We start from the raw sequence: 26,859 nt of genomic DNA, 5'->3' as shown, positions 1-26,859 counted from the left end.
GGCTTTTTGCTCTGCACTATGATTGGTTGTGTCTTCACTTTTCTCTCCAGCATCATCTTTCACTTCAGGCTGAGTCACCCAGTCCAGCAGGGGCTGGAGTGGTGGTGGTTCTTCTGCTGGGCACCTCTGAGCACAAGCTACATTTTGGTGCTGAGGTCCCCAAGCAGCAGTGTTACAGCCTGTGGCCAGTGCTGGTGACACTGTGGCCAACACATGGGCAAATGCACCTCAGCACCAATGGTGCTTGCACAAGTAACGTGTGATGGTCCTCAAGCCTGAGTTGTAATGCCACTGCATCCTGCAAGGATTAGAAGCTAAAATCCATCAGAGCTCATCTCCAAATTGAACTACATTGGCCATGGGTGCCTCAGGAGCCTGTCCACAGCTGTGAGTAACCATTACACAGGTGAAAAATATGTTGGGTGGCATGATGCTTTGTGTTAAAGACAACTCACAGCAGCAGCAATGTATTTCTTTTAATACTATATTTCCCCCCTGCTCCCTTTTCTGTTAACAAGGGTAATGGGTGTCTCTCTGTGCAAGCCTAAGACATATTTCTGGGTTTGTAACCTAAACACCTGGGAGCAGCTACCCACATTTCTAATTGGTACTTACAGCCTCAAGTCTCAATGACTTCCAGTAAGGGTACATGAAATTCAGTGGCACTGATATTTGATGGATATGGAAGTTGTTACATATTCTTGGTTGTGTAATTCAACTTCTAATATAAAAGAGTACACGACAGCTGGCACTGTTGTGTTTCCTTTGTGTTAAAGAGAAGACTACTGTGTAAACAGGTAGCTCATGCTGTTCATCGTTTCTCAAGTGGCTTCTGGGGAAAGGCAGTTAAGAAACACAGCAGCCAATGTGAAAAACACCAATTAAAACATCCATTTTGGCATCCCTCTGTGCAGGATTTTAGGGACATGGCTTCATTAACTGCCTTGACAGCTTTATCTTAACCCACTAGGTTAAAATAGATGGGTTAAAAACTCAAAAAGCACAAACAAAAGGTTTGTGCTTTTAAAAAAGAACTTTGTTACTATATTTTCTCATTGGCATGTTGTCAAGATGGCAGCATCCAATAGGAATTCTGGTGAGTTTTCTACTGTGCTGAGTGTCTTGGATTTCTCTGTTGACTTTTCCCTTTTATGGCTGCAGTATTTCACATTACAGAACTTCCTCTGCTCTCTAATATTCTGAAGCTTAAGAAAGATAGGATGACACCCACCACCTATTTAAGTAAAAAACAACATTGTTCTGATCTTTTTCCTATTTCCTGGTCTATACAAGAATTCATATTTTATTTATGTACCTTTTAGCTTTATCTGAAATAAGAATTAATCATTACATCTAAGACCAACAGTATTCAGCAAATAAATCAGCCATTGGAAAGTGAAAGCTTCTTATCTTCAAGGAAATTATGATTGTAATAATTAGTCACTGTCTTAAGATTTACATGTATTGCATTTCCAGAATACTTCATCAAAAATTCTGTTTTGTGAAGAAGGTAGAACTGGGACATATCAGGCAACTTCAAGGAAGAACAATAAATACAAACCAGTACTCAGTTTTCCTGAAATTTCTGAGGAAAGCTTCTTTAGAGATAAGAACAGTTTCTACCTCCTTGTTTTAATACAAATACTTTGGAACTTTTGCCATTCTATCATAAGACTTGTTTCACCATTTTCCTACTCTGGATGCTGCCTTCATTAAGAAACTAAAAATCCCATCCAAACCCAAAATGTAGAAATAAAAACCCAAAAACCAACAATAAATCCATAGCCAAATTAAGACTAAATACCCTGGTGATTCCCCTCTACTCAGTGCGAAACCAATAGTATGAGATTTCAAATTTCTTGTCAAAAATAGTCATATCCAATGAGGTTCTGTCCCTTCTCTACACACTGTGGTACAGCTGGGAGGATCCTTCATCCATATCTGGCTTTTTGTCTTGGTTTGGTCTTGTATCCCAGCAGAGGTAGGATCTACAGTAAAAAGAAAGAAACCAAGACAAATCTGCCTGACCTCTGTAAGTACAGAGAGTCCTCTGCATAAAAGATTAATGGCTTAAAACTCAACATGCTCATTGGTCAGGTGCTCAAGCAAAGAGTTGGGTATAGCAGCTCCATTTGGAGATGCCAGGTACCAGCATGAAAACCTCTCGCTGCATTCTTGCTTCCTGTTAATAAGCTATGGCAATATTTAGGAAGGCACTGAAAATGGGTTGGATAAATCAAAAAGCAAGAGGCTTTTTCACCCTATTTGTATTGTTTTGGGGTTTTTTTCGTGCTTAGTGAGAGACCCAACAGACTGCAGTGTTGTCTAGATAGCATAGAGGAAAATCCATCCGTAAATTAATAACAACCACCATAAATAATTCTTAGGAGACTCCCAGTTCACTTGGTTCACTTTACTGGTAGTGACCTGGTCCACCCAGTTTGCAGCAGGGTGCTATCTAAAGCTGCACAGCCAGCACCCACACCCGGGCAGGCTCCCTGTCAGAACAGAGCAAACTTCTGCCTCCTTGCAAACTATCGGGTAGATTCAGCCCTCTCTGCTTTGGATGAATCAAGTTCCTCAGGGCATCAAACCAAGAGGACTTTGGTCCTAGTGAACACTGAAAGTTTGGTTTCAGCTTGGGCAGAGGCACATCTGCCTCACCCCTGCAGTAGGTGGTACTTTGATGAGCCCAGGAACTTTGAGTACTCACCCAGGAAGGGGTGAAGCATGGGACCGTGACCTTGGGCTGACAATTTCTGCCCTGGTGGTAGTAGCCACTGGCTTCCAGCTCACATACTCGTGGTTAGTAAAGTACAGCACTATTTAGAGGAAAGGTCTCTCCTGGGGAGGGTAAAGGCAGCAGCTTGGTATTTGGCCCCGTGTCCTTTGCTTTGTCCTCCTTGTGAATTTAATGGGCTCCTTGTACCTAACTGAGCTGAGCACAGTGTTCCCAGCTCAGCTCATCTCCTTACAATAAAATTGCATAATTCAGGAGAAAGGCACATGTGAATTATCCTTATCTACTCTCCTCCTAAGAAGGGGAGATGCCAGTTTCCATTTTATCCCTGCAGATAGCTGTCTCCCATTGGAATGTGGTTGTCCCTGGAGAAAGCTTGATGAATTTTAAGCTGAGGGGCTCCTAGTGAAATGTTAACTGCCTGTAGAAGGGCCCTTATGAGAGCTAGAACAAGCACCAGTGTTGAGATTCAGTACCAAGTATAAGATTTGATGTCAAGTTTGCAACTTAGCCAAACACTTTTGGGACTATTAGCATGGGAGATCCTCCCTGGGGTCTGTGATTACTCTAAAACTGCCAGCTGGTTAATCTCAACATAAAGGAAGAAAATACTGGAAAAAAATCATGGTAGTAACAGTGTTGAGAGAGGGTAAGCGTTGTCTCCATCTTTAACCGTTATGGTTTTAGGGGCCATGCAGGTTGCTTGTCTTTCTGTGGAACTGTGCCTGTGGGACCACTCAAAGATGGAGCAAATGAGTAGCCACAATACTCATGCACAATACTCATGGAGTTGTATTCCTGACAGCGACGTTTGAAGTGTTCAAGGGATTCTACAGGTGTATGATTGTTACAAAAGTTGTTTATTGCCAGCATCATGTAGTCACTGAGAATAGTGGCTATTATCCTCCCCACCATGCTAACTCCTTAAGAACCAGAAAACATTTTAAAAATTGCCTAATTTTCTTCTCTGACCCTCCCTTGGCAGTTCTTTAACAATGCAGTTGGAAATTAAGAGACTGCTGTGGTAGTCATCTAAGGGTTTTCAATGTGTTTTGTGAAAGAATAATGAAATGGCCTGCCTGGTGCAGCACACTTCTGAAGACAGAGAGTCCTTTCAAATTGTTAGTCCCATTCACCTATGAAAAGACAGACATCATTAATATTCTTCTAGGACATTTTGAACAGTAAGTACCAGCATGAAAAGAAATGTCAGGCTCCTATATGTTTCCTTGTTATTATGCCACTTTTACATACAGGAGAATACATTTAGATGTGCTAAAAAGGGGTTCTTAATAGAGCAGAGTAGATAATAATACAATTCTGGAAAAAAAAAAAAGAAACAGAAGAAGAGAAAATGTTTCAGATTTGGACAATGTGGAAAATGTATGGAGCTGATGTCAGCTAATGAATCCATTATGGGGGGCAGAAGAGGGTATAATCATCTCTGATGTAAACACCACAGCCATCAGATAGCATAAACCAGTACAGCTGTTAGGCCTGCACATCTGCCATTCTTGCATGTGCTGAATGCCTAATCGGAATTTTGTCTAATGAGGCTGGTATGCAAATTTGTCTGCAAATCTAACTCCCAAACCTGGTTTGTTAAATGCTGTATTGCAACCTGAAAAACACATCCAGAGCAAAAAGGCATTTAACTCTTGTGTCCAGGTGACCAGTGCTGCTTATTTTTCTGCACTGGTTACCTGGCAGTGGTGTCTGGCACATTGTTCCTTAGTTAGAGCCAGCGCAGTCCTCACTTCTAATCTTTATGTGCAAACCCCAGGTAAGATGTGCCATTATCTTATGTCCCTCTGGCTTTCCAGTGCCAGCTTTCCAGAGCTGTTACCTCCACTGCCATGGGAGATCTGTACTGCATAGACCCCATGCAACAGGAGGTTCTTGTCATGGACTCCACTGCCCTTCCTAAGCCTGACACCACCAGTCTGAGTAGCACTGGTAGAGCAGACACGTGCAGCCTCCAACCAGGGACCACTTTGCCCTCTAGGAAGGCTGAGAATAAAGCTGGGGCTTTGAGAATGGGATTTGCCTTCTTTGGCAAATTCATTCAACCATTTGCCCAGGTTGCCAAGTTTGCTCTTCCTTTTGCTATAGCCACATCCCTGCTGCAGGGACCAACCCTGGCCTGGCAGACGGCAGCTTCCCCCTGTGTTAGTACTGACAGCCACACTGACATCCCTGGTGGAATCACACCTTCATCATTTCCAGGTCTATCACCCAAAAAAGGGTGAGCTGTACAACTGTGGTCCTTAAAGGGGGTTTGCCTTGCTAGGGGTGCAGACTGGAATGTAAGCATCCTTTCTTGCAGACCAAAAGTGATTTTACTGTCCACTGAGGGAAATGTGAGAGGGACTTGGCTGCTGATCCCTCTCTAATGCCCACAGTGATACCCCCTCCTCCTCTGCTGGGGAAAAAAGGAATCAGGAGCCCCACGGAGCATCCGTGGCTATACTGCCAGTCATCTGCTGGTAAAAATACAGCAGCAGTTGGGGTTGTAGAGTATGGGTAGCATGTGCATGCATACCCAGGGCTAATCCAGGCAATTTTATTTTATCTGCTCTTGGTTATCTGGCTTATTTACAGAGAAGATGGTTTTCCTGGCAACTAGTTGGAGGCACCTGCCCACAGCTTCAGGAAGAGTGCGCTATGTAAATGCACATCCAGAGGGTGAATTCTAGTATAATATGTGGTAGAACTAACTTTTTGCTGAGCTTGCATTGAGCTCTAAAAAGCCCTTTTTTAGCAGGGCTAAAAAAAAGAAGGAATGAAAAAAACCCAGGCAAATCCTATCTGAAAAATAGTCTTTGATTTTGACTCCACTGTGTGGAAAGCAAATCCTCCTGTGCAGCACTGCACAGGATTCACCTCTTTTTTTTAAAAAGAATGTCCCAGGGGTTGTTATTCTCTTTTACAGTCTGCAAACACCATTCTTGTTCTGCAAACTTTGAGTTCCTCTTGTAAGTCACGCTACAGCATCCCCCTCCTTGTGCAATGTGTCTTTCAAGATGATTATTGTCTTAGTTAAATTTTAACAGCTGAGATGAGAAAAGACCTTTGTCCTCGAGATAAATTCAAAGGTGTTATAAGCTTATTACACTGGAAATAATGGATTTAATCTCAGTTTTGAAAAAAGTAAGTCTCCTTAGTTAGCCTGCATAGTTGATGTTTGAAAGAAGGAGTTCTGCCATCCTAAGTGGTGGACACTTTTTGTATCATTCAACTGGTAAATTTTTCAATTTAATTTTATGTATTTTCATGCAAAAGACACACATTGTGCCTTGATTCTGTAAAATACCTAAATGAAGCTCTACAAATAGTCCATTTCAAAACTGTGGGTGCCACTATCTGAGCATTCACAATTTTTGCCTTAGTCAAAATCGTTTAGTAAATATATAAATAAGATGTAGGCATAGGAATGCATTTTTGCTGCTTTTTAAAAGAACCTGCCAGTGGATGAATAACTTGCCATGAAGTGGATGACCTGTCATAACCCTGCCTCTCATCAAGGTGCTTAGCACTGTGCAGTGACTGGGCAGCAGCTAATGCTTTCTATGTGAGTGGAAAAGGCAACATGAAGCACAGGTTAATGAATAAATCACTGCGTGGGATCCATAAATTAAATGGCTGGTAGGATAAAATGAAATACTTTAAATACAGGGTAGATTCCTATATTTTTATCCACTGAAGTCCTATGAACCAAGATCTCCTGGCATGCAGGCTGCCTTCCAGATGGAGATGAAACTTGTTGCCCTTCTGTGACAGTCTGGCCAGCCTTCAGCATCTCTGGATGAGGAAGCCTTGGCTCACCTTCCCTAAAATGAGTGGCATGTCCTCTGCAAATAAAGGATCTAGGAGATCTTCCTTTGGCAATGCACACAGGAGCAAGCATGACGAGGAGGATCAAAGTCTTGAGTGAGGGGCAAAACCAACCAACCAAAACAAAGAAGCAATGAAATCATCATTTATCACACACACATCGCCCCCGTGAACTTTATGAAGTACATGATGTCTTGCACTTGTTATCCTATAACCTTTAGGAACATATTTCTTCAGCTCTTCCCCAAGATAAGCAGCTCTCTCCCTACAACTGAACCTCCCTGGCCAGCCCCAGTGGCAACCCAGAAGCCTGTGTGTCTTGGACAGTGCTGGGAAGCATCAGGGGGGCAGCTGCTGGTGGGGAAAGAGGCTGCAAACTCCTGATGTGAGTGGAGTTTGGGCCTGCCAGTGCCTGTCCGAGGCTCTTCCCTGCTTTCTGAGGAGCTTTGGCTGCTGCCTGCACAGTTTCTCCAGCCCGACCTCCAACCTCTGTGGGGCCAAGGGTGCTGAAGGAGGGTGCCAACCATGGCACTGACCCCGTGGGTAAAAGTTGGGCAAGCTGCAGAATTTGGCATATGGTGGAATTTGGCAAATGGTGGAATTTCTAATAAGGATGTTGTGGGGATGTTTGTTTCAGGGATGACTTTGCCTGAAACTAATACCATTTTTTAAAAGGGAAATAGTAGCTCAAGAGAGAAGCAGCACATAAGAATTACTCTGAATGTTGGTTTTGTTTAGCTAAAGGATTTTTTAGTAAACACAATGAAATTTCAAGCTTTCAAGTCAGTGCAGAATTTTGGGGGACGAGGGTTGCTATTCCTGTAACTTTTATTCTTGAAGCTCTGAGGCTTTTCTCCACCTCTCTGCTCCTTCCCTTCATTTCCTGGGGGGCTGCAGGGGCAGACATGGCTGAGGGCAAAGGCTGGCAGAAGAAACTCTCATGCTGGCCTAGAGGTGCTCTGCTCCATCTCAGTCCCTGGGCACTGACTGCAAGGGTAAGGAAACAAGGCCAATATGTTTCCAATAATCTCAAAATCAGATTGAATGCTGCAGGGCCAGATGGAAAAGTGCTTAACAAACTCTATCCATCGCAAAAGATAAGCTCCCCTTCAAAACTCAGCCTCAGCTTCTCTGATACCCAGATGGAAGGAGCAGAATGGCCTCAGAGCCAAAGTCCAGACTGTGTATCCTTTACTTTGCCAGTCATTTTGGGTTTACACTGGAGCCCTTGCAAGATGGCTGCTGAGGGCTGCCATGGCTTGGGCACAAGAGCCACAGCAATCAGAGCCCAATGCCCTTTCATAGAATCACAGAATGGTTTGAGTTGGGAAGGCCATCTAGTCCAACCTCTCTACAGTGAGGAGGGGCATCTTCAACTAGATCAGGTTGGTCTGAGCACTGTCCAACCTGACCTGAAAGTTCCCAGGGATGGGGAACCACTTGTCACCTTCTACCACCTCTCTGAGCAATCTATTCCAGTGTTTCTCCACCCTCATTAGAAAGAAAACCAAACAATTTTTCCTTGTATCTAGTCTAGTTCCCCCTTTGTGGGTGGGAGAGGTTTTCACCTTTCAGGGTTGGTCAGTTAGCAGATGAACAGCCAGAGACACCATGACAGGAGTGAGCCATGCACAGTTAAACACTAACTTTATCTGGGGAACCCTGGAAAATGCCCATATTATCCAAGGCTGAAAAACTATAAGGGCATCCTATGCCCCCATACCACATGGTGACCTGACTGCCCATCTCTTTGATTTGGCATGCTCTCCTGTTTTGGACCAGCCCAGGAGCAGGTCTGACCTGCCTTTCCACTGGCACTTATGCTCACCTAATGATTTATAGCTTAGCTGTCCATACACAATCCCAATAGTTATGGGTGGTTTAGAACACCCTTGTGTGCAGTGGGGTAGCTGCAGAGCCTCGCAGCTCCCTAGTGGGACAAGCTGGAGAGGCATCTGGCTTGCAGGGGCTTACAAGGGGAGCTATTAACTCAGCATGCCAGAAGGCATGGCTTGGGCACACAGATTTGAGGAGGATTCACACACGTGCATTTTTGTGTTGATTTTCTTACTGTGTTTTTCAGCCTGAGGCATGTCCCAGCTGTCCTAAGCCCAGATCAGTGAATCTTCTAATCAAGAAATAGACATGCTCCAAGTCCTTGTCACCTCAGAGCTTCCTTTATGGCAGAATTTCTGCTGGGTCTATCAGCCAGGCAGTAACTATGATTGCACACAGTTTGGAAAAACAGATTTTTTTCCTCCAACACATTGTAGGAAATGTTGGCTGTGAGAAAACTAGTTTACACTTTCCAGACCCTCCTGGTTCTAAGTTTGTCTTGCAACAGAGTCAAGAGCAGTATTATAAAAACGTCTACAGATAGCCATTTTATGTGTGTATTTGTTCCTGATTACACCCCTGTTTCCTGATTACATGCCAAAACAGTCAGAGAGCCTTTTTTGTGTGTGAGATAGTGAGAAGTATGGCTTCTCGTGAGCAAAGAGACAGATCTACTATAACATGAGCACAAAGAAAAAGAGGGTTTGACTTGTCAGTTTCTTCATTTATGAGAACATCTAATAAGGTTTTTGGCCAGAAGTTTCTATGAAATAATATTTTCTGAAAATAGTATCTCTTGGTTCATGCCATGAGGAGCTTTTTACATCTGAATATCACAAGTTCTTTACAAAGGTGAAGCTGTTCAAAAAGAGAGGGAAGCCCTGGCTTGATGACTCATCCCAAATGGTATTTGAAGCCAGTGGCAGAGCCAGGTTTATTATTAAGACTTACTTAAGTTCCTATCATAGACTTACTGGTTTCTAGTGTAGCACTCACACACAAACCAGGACTGCAATGCACCAGTTTTTCAAAGTACAAACTTTACCTCTGCCTAGGAACTCCCTTGGAAAGCTTAGAGAAAGGAGAGATCACCTGCTGCATTGCCACGTTGCATAGAAATGCAGCATCCAAGCAGTTTTAAACACATTTTAGAAAGTCTTTGCTGGTTCTGAACAGCCTTAATCACAAGGGTGCTGCATGGCAGAAGGCTATACAAACAGAGGAGTAGCTCAGGATAGCAGAACCTACCTGGTGTCCTCTGGACCACAGCCTGGAGCTGGGATGTGCCTGATTCCAGAGCAATGTCTTGGAAAGTAGTTTTTTACAATGGGAGTCATAGCAGCAGTGGGGTGGCCCTAAATCAGAGCTGTCCTTCCACATACATCCTTGCTGCAGGCTGGGGCTGAGAACTTCTTGTCACTAACAGCCATGTTGCTGTGTTTTATACCCCACCTTGCCACAGGGAGCCTGTGCCACAGGGCTGTGGGAGCTCATAATTTAAAAAAAATAAAATAAAAAAGAAGTAAAATCCCAGGGCTCACTGTCAGTTTTCCAAGCTAAATGGCATGGAATAGTTATAACCTGTTTCATGTTCATCTTTGAGAACAAGTATAGGAGTAGCAATGTAAGGCTGGGATGGATCCATGTGGCACTGTCATGATGCTGAAAAACGTGTGCTACAGACCACAGAAAGTTCTTTGTAAGGCACCTACCATAAGCTGAAAAACAGCACTGAGATATAATATTTGCTCTTAGTCAATGGATTAGGTAGAGAAAAGATTATATCACTCTTGAGAAACCTGCCTGACTGCCTCAGAAAATTTCATTTTCATGCTAAGTGTAGTTTTAAAATGTCATCCAGAAAATGTGTCACAATTTAATGGCTGATTGCCAAGATTCTCAAATATGTTAATTTGCGCATGAATCAGACATCAAATATTAAGGAAAAAATCTAAGAAACTAGAATTATGAGAGAATGCCTTTCATTCCCCTTAGTTAAACATATGTTGGGAGGATTCTCTCTTAGAAATCTAATATTACAAAGGCAAATGAGATTAAAAATGCTTTGCTATTACTATTTATACCAATAGCTGGTCATGATTGCATGTGGTCTTTTTTTTCAGCTCGCTATGAATAGCAGCCTGGATGTTACCCATTCTTTCAGTAAGTTGCACAGCATTTTACAGTCATCATAGTCACTAGTGCAGCCCTGAGATTGGGTTGCATTTCCTTCTCCATGTTTCTAAAGCAGCTCTAATAAAGTCAGTGGGATTTTGCCAACATCTTCTGATCATTTTTCTCCAGTAAACAGTTTCCAGGTTATTATTAAAAATAATGGAGCCAAAACAAGCACCAAGGGCCATCAATTCTCAAACTGATCCACTTCAATTAGAGAAAGCTGAGGAGCCTCTGCTATGCAAACAGCTATTGTACACCAGGGTCCCCAACGGGGCTTGTGATTTAAGCATGTGTACAAATCCTCACTGGATTAGGGTTTATAGTTAGAGAAAAGACTTCCAAATGGAACAAAACTTCTTATCAGGATTGAACTCTCCAACAGTTTTAGTGGGAGGAGGGTGCAGTCAAGTTCCTGCAGCAGGTTTTCTCATCTAATGTGACTAGCTCAATGCAGGGCTTGGCATATCCTACACAATTGTTTATAGCTCATGCACAACACATCTGCTTTGGGAGCTGATTTGTGACGGAAATCTGCTTGAATGGAGATGGTAAATTTGATTTACTTGTGAAAAAGAAGTGAAGAATTCCACAGCAGAACAATCTGGGTCACAATGTACTTTGGATTATAAAATTTAATACAGAAAAAAGGCCCCAACCACATAATTCAGATCCAACTTTTAAGCATCAGAGGTTTGAGGTTAATCATAACTAGGGTTTAGTTCATCCATTCATGAATATGTCTGTGTAGCTTGGAGCTGAATCTGTGCTTGGATCTTCCCATCTCCCTTGGGATCACCCAGGACTGTTCAAATCCAGGGATCCAGACCATTCTCCGGTTTGCAGCAGGAAGCCCAAAACCACATACACAAAAAGCTGTTTAAAGGAGAATGTAGCTTGGGCAGAAAGAGGCACCAATGGAGAGAACTAGCTGTGAGTCTGTTCTGGGTCTCTGGAAATATGAAAGCAGGAATAGGACAGATTGATGGATGTTTCAAGGTGATATTGATCTCCTTCAGCAATCGGAGAGTAGCTGAATATGGTTTTGTGGAAGAGACCAAACGGGAGAATTGGGGCCAAATGGGAATGGGTGAGAATGGAGAATGGAGAAAAACAAGAGTTAAGCTCAAAATTAATGTGCAGAAACAACAGAAGAATTAATCTAAACTTCCAGAGAAGGAGGTAGGGTTTGTTGTTCTGTGGTGAACTTGGTAATAGACACTTCCCAAAGAGGATGAACTTCCTAAAGTATTTCCTGGATCATGGGGGAAAAGACTGGAATCCACCTGCTCATCTCTTCTTGAAAAACCAGCTAAGGCAATGTATGTGCCCTGTGGGCACAAAGAAGGGGGTTTTATTCTGGCCTCTGCTTTGGTGAGGTGGTACACAGGAGCTGCCCACAGTGATGCTGCTGCCTGCCTGCCTGCAGCTCTGGGCAGAGCTTGGCTCCCAACTTCTACGAAGTCATCAAGGGAAGTGAACCTCTTCTGGTATTGAGCTTATGATGCAAGTGTGCTACAAAAAATGTTTCTAAACCTTCTCCTCTTAAGGAGAGCCAATCCTCCCCTTGTTTTCACGGCCCCTTCATTATGAAAGCATTTGTCTTTAGGAAGAGAGACAATTCTCACATGAACACATAGACAAAAGAAAACAAGCACAACACCCATTTCTGTAGAAGAATATATTATCTAGCAGATCAGTTTAAAAGTAAAAAAAAAAAATCTGTACATCTTGGAAGGTTTTTCCTTTTGTTGATGTTTGCATCCACAAGGATAAAAATACGTTTGCACAGTGGTTTGAGCTTTAGACTCCCTTCTTTGTTTTTGCTGAAAGATCCCATGATGTCTAGCTGTACAAGGCCACAGAGTGAACCTGCAAACTCACTAAGGTTTCTTTTGATTTCTTCTAATGTAGAAAACAAAACAAAATTGCATCCACTATGCTGGGCTTCTGAATGTACTCTGAACACTATAAAATTCTGAGAATAATACAGAGAAATGTGTCATTAGGGCTTACCAGGCAAATAAAAATTTATGCCAGTGCCCCTGTCAGAAAATAAGCATCTGTTATGCTATGCTGTAACTAGCATACTGCCATACTCATATATGTAGTATCTAGACTAAAACAACTTTTTCTTTTGTTTTTGGATGCCAGCGGATTATTTTCCAGAAAAGGCTCCTTAGCTAAACTCCACTTTGTCTCTACAGACTGTGGTAAGTGTGGTCACCAAAAAGGCAAACGTGCTGAAGATTTGAGCTGTGCTGCAACCTGTGGAGTGACTGCAGGGAAAGTCCTGCCAAGGAGGCTGTGATGGGCATGTGGGAGGGAGAGGAGCCCTTGGTGCCCAGTGGTGGCAGCCCATGTGTGAGCAGGCTGCAGGCTGTAGATAAGGTGCCTGGGCAGGCAAGGCAGGCAGGCAGGGCATCTGTCTCTGCCACCTCTCCACATACATAGTCCCAGTTGGATTTTGACGTAGCCACCACGTCTGTTTGGCAAAAAAGAGCGTTTCTCAAAACTGGAATAATCTTAGGGCTTATGTTTTGCTCAAAGACTTCTTCATTTCACTTTTCAGTACTGCTGGTGGTCAAATTTTCATTTTTCTTTTTCTGCAACTGAAATGAAGAGCAAAGCAGGATTAGTACCCCTAATCCTGACTCACACAGTCACTCAGCTTTCCACTGCTCCTGTGAGTCAAATGCTCCTCTCTGCACAAGGCATGTTCAACATTTCTCAGGAAATAGCAGGCAGCACCTTAGTATACCAGAGGTACCTTTTCATCCAAGCAGCTCTGCATGTATGTCCTGAGTAAATAACACTGTCTTTCTCATCATCTGTCATAGTATGCTCTCAGTTTATTAACTAACTCTTCTTATTCCAGGATATTTCTGAATTCAGTCATCTCCCATTTTCCTAAGACCTCTTTGCCAATGCACCATAATTGAAGCTTCATCAGTTTGTGTAAAGTTGCTGTTTTGGCAGCTACTATAAACCAGAAGTAAATTATCAGCTCAACTTGTAAGATGAACAGGACTCAGAAGATCTGGCAGTCATATTTGAGTTCTTCTTCTCTCCTTTGAGAAACGCTCCACTTTAAACTGAAGAATTCCTAGAAGGCTTCCTTGTCCTTTATAACTCAGTGTCCTCAAAATGTGTGCTCTTTGATTAAGCAGCTTTAGTATTTGTGCTGCTGAGCAACTTTTCCTCCAAAGCAGTTGAGAGGAGGTGGGAGCTACACCAGAAAGCTGCTATTCCTCTCATCCAGCCAGGAATGATCAAGGGAACGAACCTCCACTTTCCACATAATCAACTAGTACTCTAGGGTACTTCCCAATTTATTTTAATGACAGTGTGATTGATAGTACCCTGTCTACATCATAAATCTGTTCATGTCAGAAAAGCCCTACACTCTGATGCCATTTGGGCAGGTTTTGTCACCTGCCCAAAAAAGAAGCAGTGGAAGAGGCATGGGAGGAGGGTGTACAGGGTGCTGTGGGAGCAGGGCCAGCACTTCAGCTGCTGCTCTGTGGGTGTGGGTGCCTGCTCCAAGGGCCTGGCCTTGGCCTCTGCCCTGTCAGGAAATCCAGATGTGGCTGGAGAAAGTAAATGTGGTTACATGGATACCCTACTTCCCCTAAGATTTACAAGTCAAGATGAGAAGCAGTCTGTCAATGGAGGGCCTCACTCAGCCTGTGCCATAAAATGGCTCCATTGGGGTTTTTAATTGCATGGGACATTGTACGTAAGGAAAAAAAATCCTCATAAAATTTCAGGCACATCTTTGAGGACTGACATTTCAGTAGAAGTTTCTTCCCAGAAAAGAATCTAATGCATTGGTGGTGCAGTGCCTTGAGCTGCCTAACTCCAGGACATCTTGCTGCAATCTACCCCAACCATACTCCTTCCCAGAGGAATAGAGCTCCCTCCTGGGAGAAGTCTTTGCTGGCTTTTTCCTCTCAGGTGGTAATCTCTGGGTTTTGTCTCCAGGTCCCCCCTCTCTTGCAAGAAACTCATGGCTGTGCTTGTGTGCTGCCTGGTGGACTCTGTAAGGGCATGTTCTTGTACACACTTACTGCTTGTGGTACACTCTTTTCTCCAGCCAGGTGAGATAATAACCAGGTTAATAAAGTGAATGTGATTCTCACAATAATGATTATACTATAAGCATTCTGACTGTTTCATTCTGACTGTTATTAAGTTATAATGTTTGACTTATTCAGTTATAAAGTTTGCTTCATCAATAAGATGTTTAGAGCTTACCTCTTTCATAGCATCATCTATCTGTTTTAATTCCTCATAGTGGTCTCTGGATTCCCAAAGGGGCTGGAGCATCACCTCCTCCACTTCTGGAAATAGCTAGGTGGAAAACAAGACAGAGATTATCAACATTTGGACTTGGCCCTGCTGAGCCAAAGGTTGGACTTGATGATCTTAAAGGTCTTTTCCAACCTGATTCTATTATTTCCTTTGGTATTTGTTAACCTGTGCATGCTAGGAATGGGCTGAGAGGCAGAATGTGAACTGCTCTGGGTGACTGACCTTTGTTACTGTTTCAAACATGGGGATGAGGACGAACTTGAGGAAGCCAATCTGGGCTGTCGGCTTCGTCACTTTGTCGCGGTCCATGAACGGTGCCACTGGAAGCCCCTCAGATTTTTCTCGGTCACTCTGGGACAAATCCAGAGTTAACAAATATTAATCACAGCCTGTGAGGGAGAGTAATGTACCAAGTAGATGACTAGCCAGAGAGCATTAGCTTTCAGATGTAGATCTCAGTGATGTCTGAAGAAAGCACAGAACAGCACTATGCTTCCCTCAAGCCATGCATCCTGCTCTGCTGACAGCAAGCATCTATATACAGAGAACCCTGTTCAGTTACATCTGCACAGCAGTGGCATGAATGGGGTCACCTCCAGGTTTGCTGGACAACGAGGCCATTTGGTTCTCTTTGCAAACCCATGGGACTTGTGGGCTAAAATATTTCTGAGCATTCAGAAAGATGGTAATGGCTTTTTCAGCTCTGGAGGAGAAGAAATAGGTCTTTGATTTCCTCATCATTCTCCAGAGAGTCATTGTTTTGGGGCATTCAACCAGAAATTACATATCCTTCTTTAGTAATGATTAAAACCAGTTCTGGCTAGCTGCATCAATGGAGAACAGGTCCATTGACAGCAATGAGTTTACCAAGATCCCTGCTTGAGCACATAACTCACTGTTTCTATCTGGGTTAACACGCAAGAAGGCCACAGACTGTGCACACACACAAAAAAGTATCCTGTAGCAGACTTAATCTCTCAATTATTGTTTTGGGGTTTTTTTTGGCCCATCAAACTTTTGCTGGAGGGTCAAAACAGTAAGACACAAATGCTGCAATTGGAGTAAAAAGCTGCAGGTGCAGTGAGTGAGGAGTGTTTCTGAGGGGTCTGTATCTGGTGAGAAGCCCTCCTCAATACTCACCCTATCAAGATATAGACAAAGCACACAAGAAAGCTTTGGCATCAACTCCTCAGGGTATTGTGTCTCTTGAGATCCCACTATTGCAAACACGTACACACTACTCAGGAGTCTGTGTGACAAAGGCAGCTGAGGGCTGCTTTTCCAGGGATCCTTTTTTAAGCAACTAGAAACCATGTCCAGCTGGGAATGCAGTAAGGAGTTTGGGAAACTTAAAGTCTGACTTGGCACACCTCAGCAAGTTGTCTGCTTTCCCTTTAGGCAAATGTTCATGCAGAGTGGAAGTTGTCTAAACCAGGTCCTGTGTGATATTTGATGTAATTTACTCAACAATTTCTTTTTGCCACTGGTCTTGCCCTTTAGGCTCAAAAATCATCTACTGCTTATCAAACAAACTTGCAAGGCAACTACACAGAACAAGCTTCAGTCTCCTAGTATTAGGATTTTTAGGTTGCTACTTTCTTTCCTCTGCAAATCACATTCACTTGATTTCTGAACAGCTTTTCTTGCTGACATTCTTCTCTCCCTTTTGGTAAAAGCCCTTCCATCCTAGAACCAGACTGGGCTGTCAGATAGCAAAGCAGCTGTAGCTGAGGTGGGACTCAGTAAAGGCAGCATTTTGTGCAATCACATTTCTCCCTCCTTCTTACCTGCATAAAATATTCCTCTAGTAAGCAATCTACCCAGGGCTCTGCTACTTCCATCGGGCGGACTTCATTGGAGATATCACAGCATTTTATCAGTACCATCTTCAGCTGAAAGAGGATAATACTTTAATACTGCAATTCCATTGCCTGCCCTTTTTCTCCTATCCAGAACCTGTGTCTTTACAATGCAATGGGAGCCAATGTTTTCAAAAAGGAAGGACATTTTTAGGATTAAATCAGAGGTCTTAAATGATCTGAATTCTTTTCCCATGTAAATCACTTATTGCCTCTCTGCCTCAGTTTCCCTGTCTGTAGTACTGGAATGAGTCACAGTGGGATGTGTGCTTATCTGCTGCATGAAGCTGCATGAAGCATTTCTTTCTTGATGAGACTCCAGGATTTCTAAAGCTGGAATAATCTACTTTATATAGAGAACTTCCAAATATTAATTCTTTTTTGGTGGGGCAGAGAATGTCAGAAAGATTAATTTTTTACCATATGTATTGAGTCTCGTTTTTCAAACAAACATGTTAATCTACAAGGTTTTACACTGTGCACAGAAAAAAAATAATCTACAAAACATCCTCACACAGGTCATGTGTTCTTCATTTGAGTAATCAAAATTTTCCATTTTTTCCTTGAAAGAGTCCAGTATTTCTGCGTGTCTCGCCATGTCTGTAGCCAGGATTAACGTAATTATCCCCTAGCAAAGAAAACATGTTCATGCATTAACTTGACATTCTTTATAAAGTTTGCTATTACAGAGCAAAGTAGGGTCTTTCTTACACACAAATGCATTGTTGTTAAAACTGAAAGGGGAAGTTTATGACTTGCAATTGCCAAGCAAACTGGAAGAGGGTTATAAAGTGTTCATGACATAAGAAGATCATGGTTGGATTGATCTGTAACACTAGTGGGATATTCCAGAAGAACTGAGGTTTTTCCTTTCTGACTGACGAATTGTGGAAAAACAAACTGTACAACAAGATGTTAAAATCCACATTCTGTTTGCCAAGATCCACTTTTGACTCCTAGAAAAGCACTATAGATTTTGCTCCTGACTCTTAGTAGCCCTAGGAAGAGATAAAGATCAGTAGATGTGGATGTCCTCTGTGTTCATCTTCCTTGGCTTTGAAATACTGAGATGCAGCTAATGTGCTAGGAGCTCTGTATCCTCCTCTGCTAGGCAGAGATTATGATGGGAAAATGTGCTTAATTTGAAGCTGCACGTTTTCATAGACATCTATCCATTTTGGGCCCATGCCTGCTTCCCACTCACTGGCAGAATCAGTAACTCCAACCTGATCAGCACCTGAGCCCTTACATTGGTTTGCTTTTCACTTGGTGTGTAAGGAAGATGTAATATAGAAAAAAGACTGAATTTTGTCCTTTAGTGCTCTAATGGTAATTGTAGCACTGTTCACCGTCTCAGGGATAACTGTGATGACTCCCAGCCCACCAGAGCCTCTTCCAACAGTACAAGTGCTCTGCTGCTGTAAATCTTTTCCATTTTGAAGCCCCTCTCAAAATTAATACAATGTTCTCTGGAAGCATAAGCTTCTGCCATGAGAGCTTAATCCTTTCCCAGTCAGCACTAATTGGATCGTACAGTAATACAAATATCTACCCCTAAAATGTCACAGGCTCTAATAGTCAGGATGTACTCATTATTTCTCAGCAAGACATTCCAGAGAGTGCTGCTGTGGAAATTTTCCAAGAATCCCTCTTGGATCCTCCTAGTGTGAGGGGCTTTTTTGGTCCTATCTTCTAGAGAGAATGATTCACTCTCGGTGTACAGCAGGGAAGTCTCTGTGCTTACATCTTCAGGAACAGTTTGTATGACACTGATAGGAGCAACACTCATACCTGTCTTATCTGTTTGAATTGGTCCTGGTCGACGTTGGAGAAAATGTTGTATTCTGGCTGGGAAATGATCTGGAAAGCCACAGCACAGTGGTGGTTCTCCAGTGGGGAGATGTCATTGTAGCGTACAGCAAGCTCAGTTCGTGCATTTATCTGGTAGCTGATGTGAAGAGAAACAATGAGAACTCTTTCACAGACACAAAGCAGCTGCTCTGAACCATTTTGCTTACTTTTCCTTACATTCTTTTCAATTCTTATTAAATTAGTTGTTTGTTCCTCAACTGTTAACGCTAAATCAGATTTTTAGAGAAAACAGGTATTACTTTAATATAATCTCAGGCACTCTGCCCTTTTGTGAGTTGTTCTTTTTGTTTGTTTCATTGGTTTTTTTCTTATGTGGGAGTTTGTTTTTTATTTGTTTGTTTTTTATTTTACCAAGTTTCTATAGCTTAAAATGACATAGAACACAGAAGGAACTGCCTGGGCTTCATTCAACCCCCACTAATGTCAAAGGGGAGACTCTTACTGATCCCAGTCAGAATTGGGTTCTGCCCTTACTTAATGTCTACAAATAAATTGGATTCTTTCTCTCTCTTTTTTACACACACTTGCATGCACACAAAGTGCCCAGGGGTCAAGAATTCTAACTTCCTCACATGATATTAGATAGAATAATATGCATTTCATAATCTATATTTTTGAAATTATGAGTAAGTTAAGTCATCCCTTGCACTGTAGTGTAAATATTCCATTTCAGTCAGTGGAGCTATAATCATTTATGCCCTCTCCTTGAGCTGTAAAAAATTTTACCTTCTTTTCCCAGGAGTGGGGGAAAGTGTTGGAATAGAAACCTGAAAAAGCATTTTCCTTACAGAGCCAAGGATATCTGGCAACCTCAACCCGAGTTGCTTGCACAAAGCTCTGCCTTGGCCCACATGTGAGTGAAGAGCAGGGCCTTGGGGGAAGGTCATAGCCAGCTCAAATTGTGAGAAAGAAAACCTGACCTACCAAAAATGCCAGCTAGGATTACCTCCCCAATAAATATTATGGGAAGAGAAAACAAGAGACAGACTTACGTATTGTTATAGCCTGGATGGTCCAAGTCATGGCACACTGCTGCGGTCATGAGAATCAAAATGTCTATTTGGGAAAACTTCTCCTGTAAAAGGCAAAACAATAATGTAGCATTACTATTTCTACTTTCCCTATCCCCATAAGAAGTGGAAAAAGCACCCTTAATTTTTTTTTGAGAAGTAAAAATCTGAGCAAAATGAAGTATTTTTCCATAGATCAATTTACTTCAGTCAAGAAAGAGAATTCTGTCTTTCCTTCCAGTAAAAATGACTCAGATTTGCCTTTGGTGCATTCAATAAAAGCTGCTTAGAGAAGGCAATTTGCTTGAAACTCACTGCAGAAATCATATAAAAGCACTGAGATATTAGTACAGTCTCTTACAAGTCATTTGAGTATCCTTACTAGTTAAGGGAGGGTAGGAAGACAACTTAGCTGCCATTGAGTCTGCACTAACTAAAGTTACAAAAAAAGTGAAAAAAATTAAGCATTACATTCCCACAGCTTCTGAATAGGATGAACTTCGATTAAAGCTAGTTTTTATTCATACTTCTATTACCAAGAAAGTAGACTTAGGCCAGTAATTGGGATGTTTACTATGGAGAAGAAAAGGTTTTTTTAACTGACCAAAAACTGGTTTGTGCTGAAATTAAATGTAAATATAAACACAAGCTATCTAGTCAACTAAAATAAATGATGCCTGTATTTTGGTCAAAGTATGGGTTGAATGTGACTCTTGCATACAGTACATGCAAGGCATTATTTGCAGTAGCTTGCTCAGGTGCAAGCATTTGGAGAAAACCTTTTGTGGGAACATTTTGTGTCACAGATGAAGACCATAATTTGGTAGGCTTTTGGATCTGATTCACAGGCATTTCACACTATTAGACTGTTATGAGATCTTCAGTGTACAAACTGGGGATAGCCAGGAGATGAAGGTAGCTTTCCAGCAGCTTCAGAAAGCTGAGATCTGGTGCTTGGGATCTTGGGGGGGGGGGGGGTGGCAGAGCAGGCAACCAGACTTCAAATTACAACACCTCTGCCTCCTCTTCCCAGGGACTGAACAAGTGTTCAGTTCTGGGCCCCTCAGTTCAGGAAGGATATCGAGGTCCTGGAGCAGGTCCAAAGGAGGGCAATCAGGCTGGTGAAGGGACTTGATCACAGATCCTATGAGGAGAAGCTGAGGGAGCTGGGGCTGTTCAGCCTGGAGAAGAGGAGGCTCAGGGGAGACCTCATCACTCTCTACAACTCCCTGAAAAGAGGGGGTAGCCAGGGGGGGGTTGGTCTCTTTTCCCAGGCAACTTTCAAGAAGACAAGAGGGCACGGTCTTAAGTTGTGCCAGGGGAAGTTTAGGTTAGATATTAGAAAGAATTTCTTTACAGAGAGAGTGATCAAGCATTGGAATGGGCTGCCCAGGGAAGTAGTGGATTCTCCATCCCTGGAGATATTTCAAGAGACTGGATGTGGCACTCAGTGCCATGGTCTAGCAACCGCAGCGGTGGTTCAAGGGTTGGACTCGATGATCTCTGAGGTCCCTTCCAACCCAGCCAATTCTATGATTCTATGATTCTAAGTGCAGGGACTGCAAAGCTCACCACTTGCTAGCAAGCTCTTGGCATGGTTTGCAAAAAATTGGCACAGATGCTGTGGTGCTCAGTGGACCAATACATGCCCTGTGATGGAACTGGAGTGATAGTGTGGAGGTGTGGGGCATACCTGGAGGCTGCAGAGTGAGATCATGCTGTACATCATCTGAGTCACACAGAAGCAGTGCCGAAAATTATGAAAGGGATTGTTTCTGTAATTGTCATGAATACATAGCTGCAGAGAGAGGGAACGAAGCAGTCAGAGACAGGACAGCTTTTTCTTTATAAAATCATGATTACATGCACTTCCCAGACTCCCTGGAATAAGTGTATATCCCTACAGGAGTCCTATTATTTTCTGCTAGGACAGAATGACAGCACAAGGCCCTCTTACACTCTGCCTTGCTGGGGGAAGGTGAGAGATTACTGTCTTTCAAGAATTTGTCAGCAGGTAAAGCTCATAGTGACTTATCTCTCACACCAGCTCACAGTGGTTAAACACCCCAGCACAGCTGCAAGTGCATCTCAGTCTTGAGATAGGACTCTGTGCTCTCATCCTGAATTTGTACTTCAAACTGCGTGGAGGTTAAATGGTGACTCTGGGGCATGTAAAGAACTCAAAGTACATCCTTGTTCCTCTCCCTCACTGAATGCAAATTACAGCTTTGAAATCTTCAAGACAGAAATGTAGTTGTTATTTCATTTGAAAATGCTCAGGGGTGGCACTTTGCGATGTGTTGCTTGGCAAAGTGGAGATGTGGATGCACGGGCATTAGCATACCTGTGCGGATTTCCTACGCTAGGCAGCACGGGAGAGGTTTAGCTATGCAGGCACATGGGACTGGTTCTGGTGTGTTTTAACTTTCAACAGCTCCTGGCTGTGTGCCCTCATTACAAATGCAAGCTAAAGCTTCTCTTTCCATGTGTTGTCACTACTGTCAGCTGGGCTTGCTGAGTGGAGCTGGCACAGCTGGGCTAACACATGCCACAGTCATTATTCCAATGCACTGGATAGCCCTTGATATCCTGTCCTGCACAAAAGGGCCAAGTATCAGCAGTGCTGCTGGATCCCCTCTGCTCAGTCCTCCATACCCTGTACCCCAGGAAATCCTTATGCACATGCTTCAATTACTGAGTCTGGATTGATGACATGAATGGAATTCCTGTCCCCCTCTCCAGCTAAATAGTGAATTTCCTTCAAAAGCCTTCAAGCCCCAGCAGGACCAAAACCTTCAGTATGGGACCTGACTTCTAGGAAGCCTCAAAGCTCTAGATGAGATCAAGAGAACTTGGGGATTTCATTGAAAAAGCTGCTCGGATTATTCTGTGGCAAGGACTTTAGAAATATTACTTTTTCTTTTTTTTTTTTTTATTTTTTATTTTTTTTAATAAGTAACTAATGGCACAATAAGGTTGACAGCTAGGCTCACAGGTGTTGGGCAGTACACCCACATAGACACCATGGTCATGCCCAGGCACTGTTCAACACTGCACAGATGTAATGTGTACATCCAGTAGTGGAGCCCAGAGCATCCCAGGGGACTCCTGACTCAGAGGACTGAAGGGATGGAGTGATTGGTTGTATTAGTCATCCTTTCCTCCTCTTTCTGGAACATTTCTGTACCTAGTAGATGTGGAAGTGAGAAAGCAAGCATATACATGAGGTGGCTTTTTCTTACTCACTTATGTTCAAACTGATGCCCATACTGTGCCTGGTGAAGTATCACAGGTTGAAGCAGAGTCCTAGGGTTTTTGTTTTTTAATCATCCTTCTTTCTGTGAAGCTAGTGTTTAAGAAAAGTAATCTCATCCTGTCTAACCTTTGTAGAAAATACATAATAAACTCCTCTCATTGTTCAGAACAAGACTGTCTTAAACGCTGGTGGTAACCAATTACTTGGAGGTGTGAGCTAACAGGAAGCTGACTGCAGTAATGACTGTGGGTGGCATGCTGATGTGTGTTGACATATCACCTTGTTTCCCATGTTTTCAGACTGGGAGAGAGGAGGAAGAAAGTTTCTGTTTTATCTACTCTATGCTAGCCTTGACTGTATTGGGTTTCATCCTACCCTTTCTGTTCAGCAGCTTACTAAAGTCAACAATAGTGATCTTTTCATCTGCCTTCTTTAGGGAGAGACTTCCTCGGTCTCAGCAATTTTTTGTCTCTCCTTTACTGTAGTCATACCATTTTTCTAAAAAGACTTTATCAGTCCTAACTGTATATCTCAGGTAAGCCTTATGCACTCTATGGTGACATGGTAACACTGATCCATTTTATCCCTAATTCTGGCTTCTGATGAGCCTAATGCCTTGTTAGCTTCACCAAGCAGCAGAGCACCAAGCAGTGACAGACCCTGCTCCATGTAGGACGGTGTCCAGGTGCTTTTTGCTCTTGTTATACTTGATGATACGACAAATCCAGTGTTTTGCTATGTGTTTTCCACCCACCTTCTAAATTAGTGCAATTTTTTTAGGCCTTTCTGGGAGTCTACATAAAGCATGTAAAATAGATCCCTCTATTTTGTCCATACTGTTCACATAATTAGAAGAGATTAGTGAGATATTATTCTTTGCTAGAGGAATTGTATAAAACATTCATAAAGTGAACTTCACATCATAATGTTTTTTATTATAGTTTCAATCAATTTGTCAGATAGATATGTAAGCTTTACTAACTATACAGATCCTTTTTAAACAATGGGTAAAATATTTAGTCTTCTCGCTTCAAACATGATGACTTTTTAGAGAAAGCAAATATATTCTGCAGCCTTTTAGCAAATGCTTTCTTATAGCCTCCTTTTCTTATAGTTTCCTTTGGACCTGATAACACACTGACTTAAACACACCAGTGTTTTTTCTTTAGACATCTTAGTTGGGGTCTGAATCATCATTATCATGTCTGACATGTCTACAACATGTTTAACATTAAAAAAATGAGGTAAAGAGAGTTGATTAACTTCTCAGCAATTATTTTCTCTTCTTGCCTTGCTCTTTTACTCCCTGAGATTTAGCACATCTAATGATTATTGCACATATTGTCTTTTTTTTCCATATCTGAAGACACTTGTTTCCATTTACATTAGGTACTAAGAGCATACCCCAGAAACCTCAGCAAACAAATGCAGAACAGTTAAAAAAATGTTATCTGTTACCACAAGAATGCAAATATTTGCTGAAGTGCTTAGATTTTAAGAATTTGGATAGATTTACTGCTTTCAGTGGGACTGCTCATGTGAGTCAAGTTGATTCCATGACTAAATGTTTTGTTTATTGATTTTTGAATTTGAAAAATTGCAAAAAACAGAAATTTGAAATACTTACCAACCACCTCTTTAACGTGATAGGATTGATGTTGAAGTCTTTTACCAACCCAAGATCATGGTACATGTGTTCCAAACAGCTCAGCATCTGCAGCCAGGAATGGATAAGTTATTGGCTTGACAAATATCACTTTATTTTATGATATATTGCAGAGTGAATTTCCTCCTTGCAAGCACTGAATAATTGTAGAGCCCTCTTGGTAAGATGAAAGATGGTCAAAGATTGCATGATTAGAGATAGTGCAAGAGGGGAGACAGAGAGGTTGTGAAAGCTTCTTGAAGTAGACAGATTGCTGTTGACCTCACAGGTTTTGTGCAGGGCTTTGAATCACACCAGCTTTCTTTAGTAAATGTGATTCATGTCTATCACAGCAATTTCTTTTCACACACACAGAGGAATATTGCCATTTTTCTAATTCAGCTGGGATATGTTCTAACTCTCAATGGAATCAGTGGGAGTTTTTCCACTGAGTCCAAAGGTCTCAGTGGCTGCATACAAAATGACAGCAGAAGAGAACCTTAAAGAAATGTTTATTCTACACATGTGCCAATATTTTCTTTGTTTATGACTTGTCATGAGTTCCTAAACCCACTATCTTAACTTAGGCTTCTGGATTAACAAAAGATCTCCCATTGTGATACTAGAAAATTGGAGCATGTTTGTGACCATCCCCTCCTGTGAACTGTGTGAATCCCAGGAGCTGAGATGCAAAGGCACAGGCGGCTCTTCTGCAACAATATCTGCTCTGGGGTAGAAGATTAACCCAGCTAATCTTCTGGGTTTGAAAATAATGCAAAAGAATGGTATTAGCAATCTGATGTGTCTGGTCACTTAAGAGGTGACACTGGTCAGAAATGAATAGACTTCCAGACCATCAGGAGTTTATGTATCTGCATTTCTGAAGTCAAATGCTTTCTGAAGTCAAAGCAGGGAATGAAATGTAGCCATTGTATTAGCAGATGCAGCTCTTAGACTGTAGACTGACCCAGAAGCTCTAATGTAATGAGTGCAATGTAAAAAATACATCCTTGGAGACATTTTTGGTTAGGTTTCTGTTATTCAGGCTCTTAAAAAAGGCTCCAGAATGACTCCATCTAATGAAACTTTATATTCATACAGGGAATATACATAGTTCATGCAGCAACCAGGAGGCTGTTTTTGAGTCATTTGAACAGGAAGGAGAAGATTTTCCTGCAAGACTTCAGGGACCATGTCATGAGCTCAGATAACACGGTGAGCGTTTTGCTGTAGACCACCTTGTCCTGTTCCCAGCCCCAGAGGCTGAATATATGTTTTGCAATAGTTTCAGAAAATACTTTCTGAGACAATAAACTTGATCTAGAAGGTCTGAATTACCCACAGAAATGCCTTTTTCCCTCCAGCTGCTGCCAAGAGAGCTTTGGGTGAGTGGCAGGTTGATTCTGAGTCCCAAAGCACATGCCCCTAAACACATGAGAATATCACTTTTCGTTTTTAGCTTTCTTGGTCAACAGAAAAAGCTTGAATACTGGACTTTTCTAAGGCTTGAAAGTGAGTGGGCATTTGGGAAACAGAATGCAGGCTTCCTGTGTGGCTCTGTTTACTGAGATGCCATGGAGCACATTATTAATTTGCTTACAGGAGACTGGTTTATAACCTGCCTGCCCCACACTGAGCATGTGGGCAAATGCTCATTGCTAAACAAGCATTGACAGAATTGAAATATTCTCTGTAAACACAACCCAGAGGTAAAAGTATGAGGCAAACCCATATGGTGCTCGGCTCACCAGAGTTTGCACAGTATCTTATTTCTGATCAGCACTCCTTGCACTTCATGTCTCATCTCTGCACTTTCTTGCTAGCCTTGTTCATGCCATCATGTAGTGTTTCCTACTGCTCTGAATGAGTTACTGTGCTAAAATACTATGCCTCAGCATGCAAGAATACGTGGATAATGGGTTTTTTTGTCTCTCCCTATTCTTTCTTAATAGTCAGAACAACAATGAGCCAACAGTGCTATAGTCCACCTGGCAGGTTGTAATTCTCTCCCACTATAAAAACCTGATAGGCATTCCAAACCTGGGAGTGAGAATTTTGCCTGAGCAGTTGCATTGCCATGGTTCAGAATAAAAAAAAGGGCTGGAAAGGGAGCAGTAACTGCAGAGCACCAGCCTCATCTTGGCACAGATTGCCCAAGGGAAGCTCTGCCAGCCTGTGAATGGAAGATGGCCCTAAAACCACCAGAGAGTCATTCTGTCACTCTGCTAGCTGGATGACATGTCCTGAAGGAAAAATGCTGTTACTGTGAAGGAGGGTATGGGGTGGTTTTCCTTGTCATGTTCATCTACAGGTGCTGA

General features: G+C 42.3%; 1 protein-coding gene across 4 annotated transcripts in view; it reads right to left on the bottom strand.

Moving 5' to 3' along the window:
• Positions 1–12,227: 12,227 nt before the first annotated feature.
• The window catches only part of PDE9A (phosphodiesterase 9A), a 48,930-nt gene continuing 34,298 nt past the window's right edge, over positions 12,228–26,859 (bottom strand). For 3 of the 4 annotated variants that reach the window (XM_030459810.1, XM_030459791.1, XM_030459801.1), the window contains 9 exons: positions 24,524–24,610; positions 21,334–21,438; positions 19,623–19,705; positions 18,550–18,706; positions 17,273–17,386; positions 16,687–16,791; positions 15,122–15,250; positions 14,843–14,938; positions 12,232–13,197 (listed from right to left, as the gene is read on the bottom strand). In XM_030459810.1, the coding sequence (XP_030315670.1) occupies positions 13,147–13,197; positions 14,843–14,938; positions 15,122–15,250; positions 16,687–16,791; positions 17,273–17,386; positions 18,550–18,706; positions 19,623–19,705; positions 21,334–21,438; positions 24,524–24,610 (927 nt within the window). In that variant the 3' untranslated portion in view covers positions 12,232–13,146. Of the gene's footprint in view, positions 13,198–14,842; positions 14,939–15,121; positions 15,251–16,686; positions 16,792–17,272; positions 17,387–18,549; positions 18,707–19,622; positions 19,706–21,333; positions 21,439–24,523; positions 24,611–26,859 lie in introns of all 4 variants that reach the window. The other variant, XM_008497217.2, reaches the window with a different exon arrangement.

The sequence above is a fragment of the Calypte anna genome, chromosome 1, assembly GCF_003957555.1.
Source record: "Calypte anna isolate BGI_N300 chromosome 1, bCalAnn1_v1.p, whole genome shotgun sequence".
Taxonomy (NCBI): domain Eukaryota; kingdom Metazoa; phylum Chordata; class Aves; order Apodiformes; family Trochilidae; genus Calypte; species Calypte anna.
This window is presented reverse-complemented; position numbering and strand designations above follow the sequence as displayed.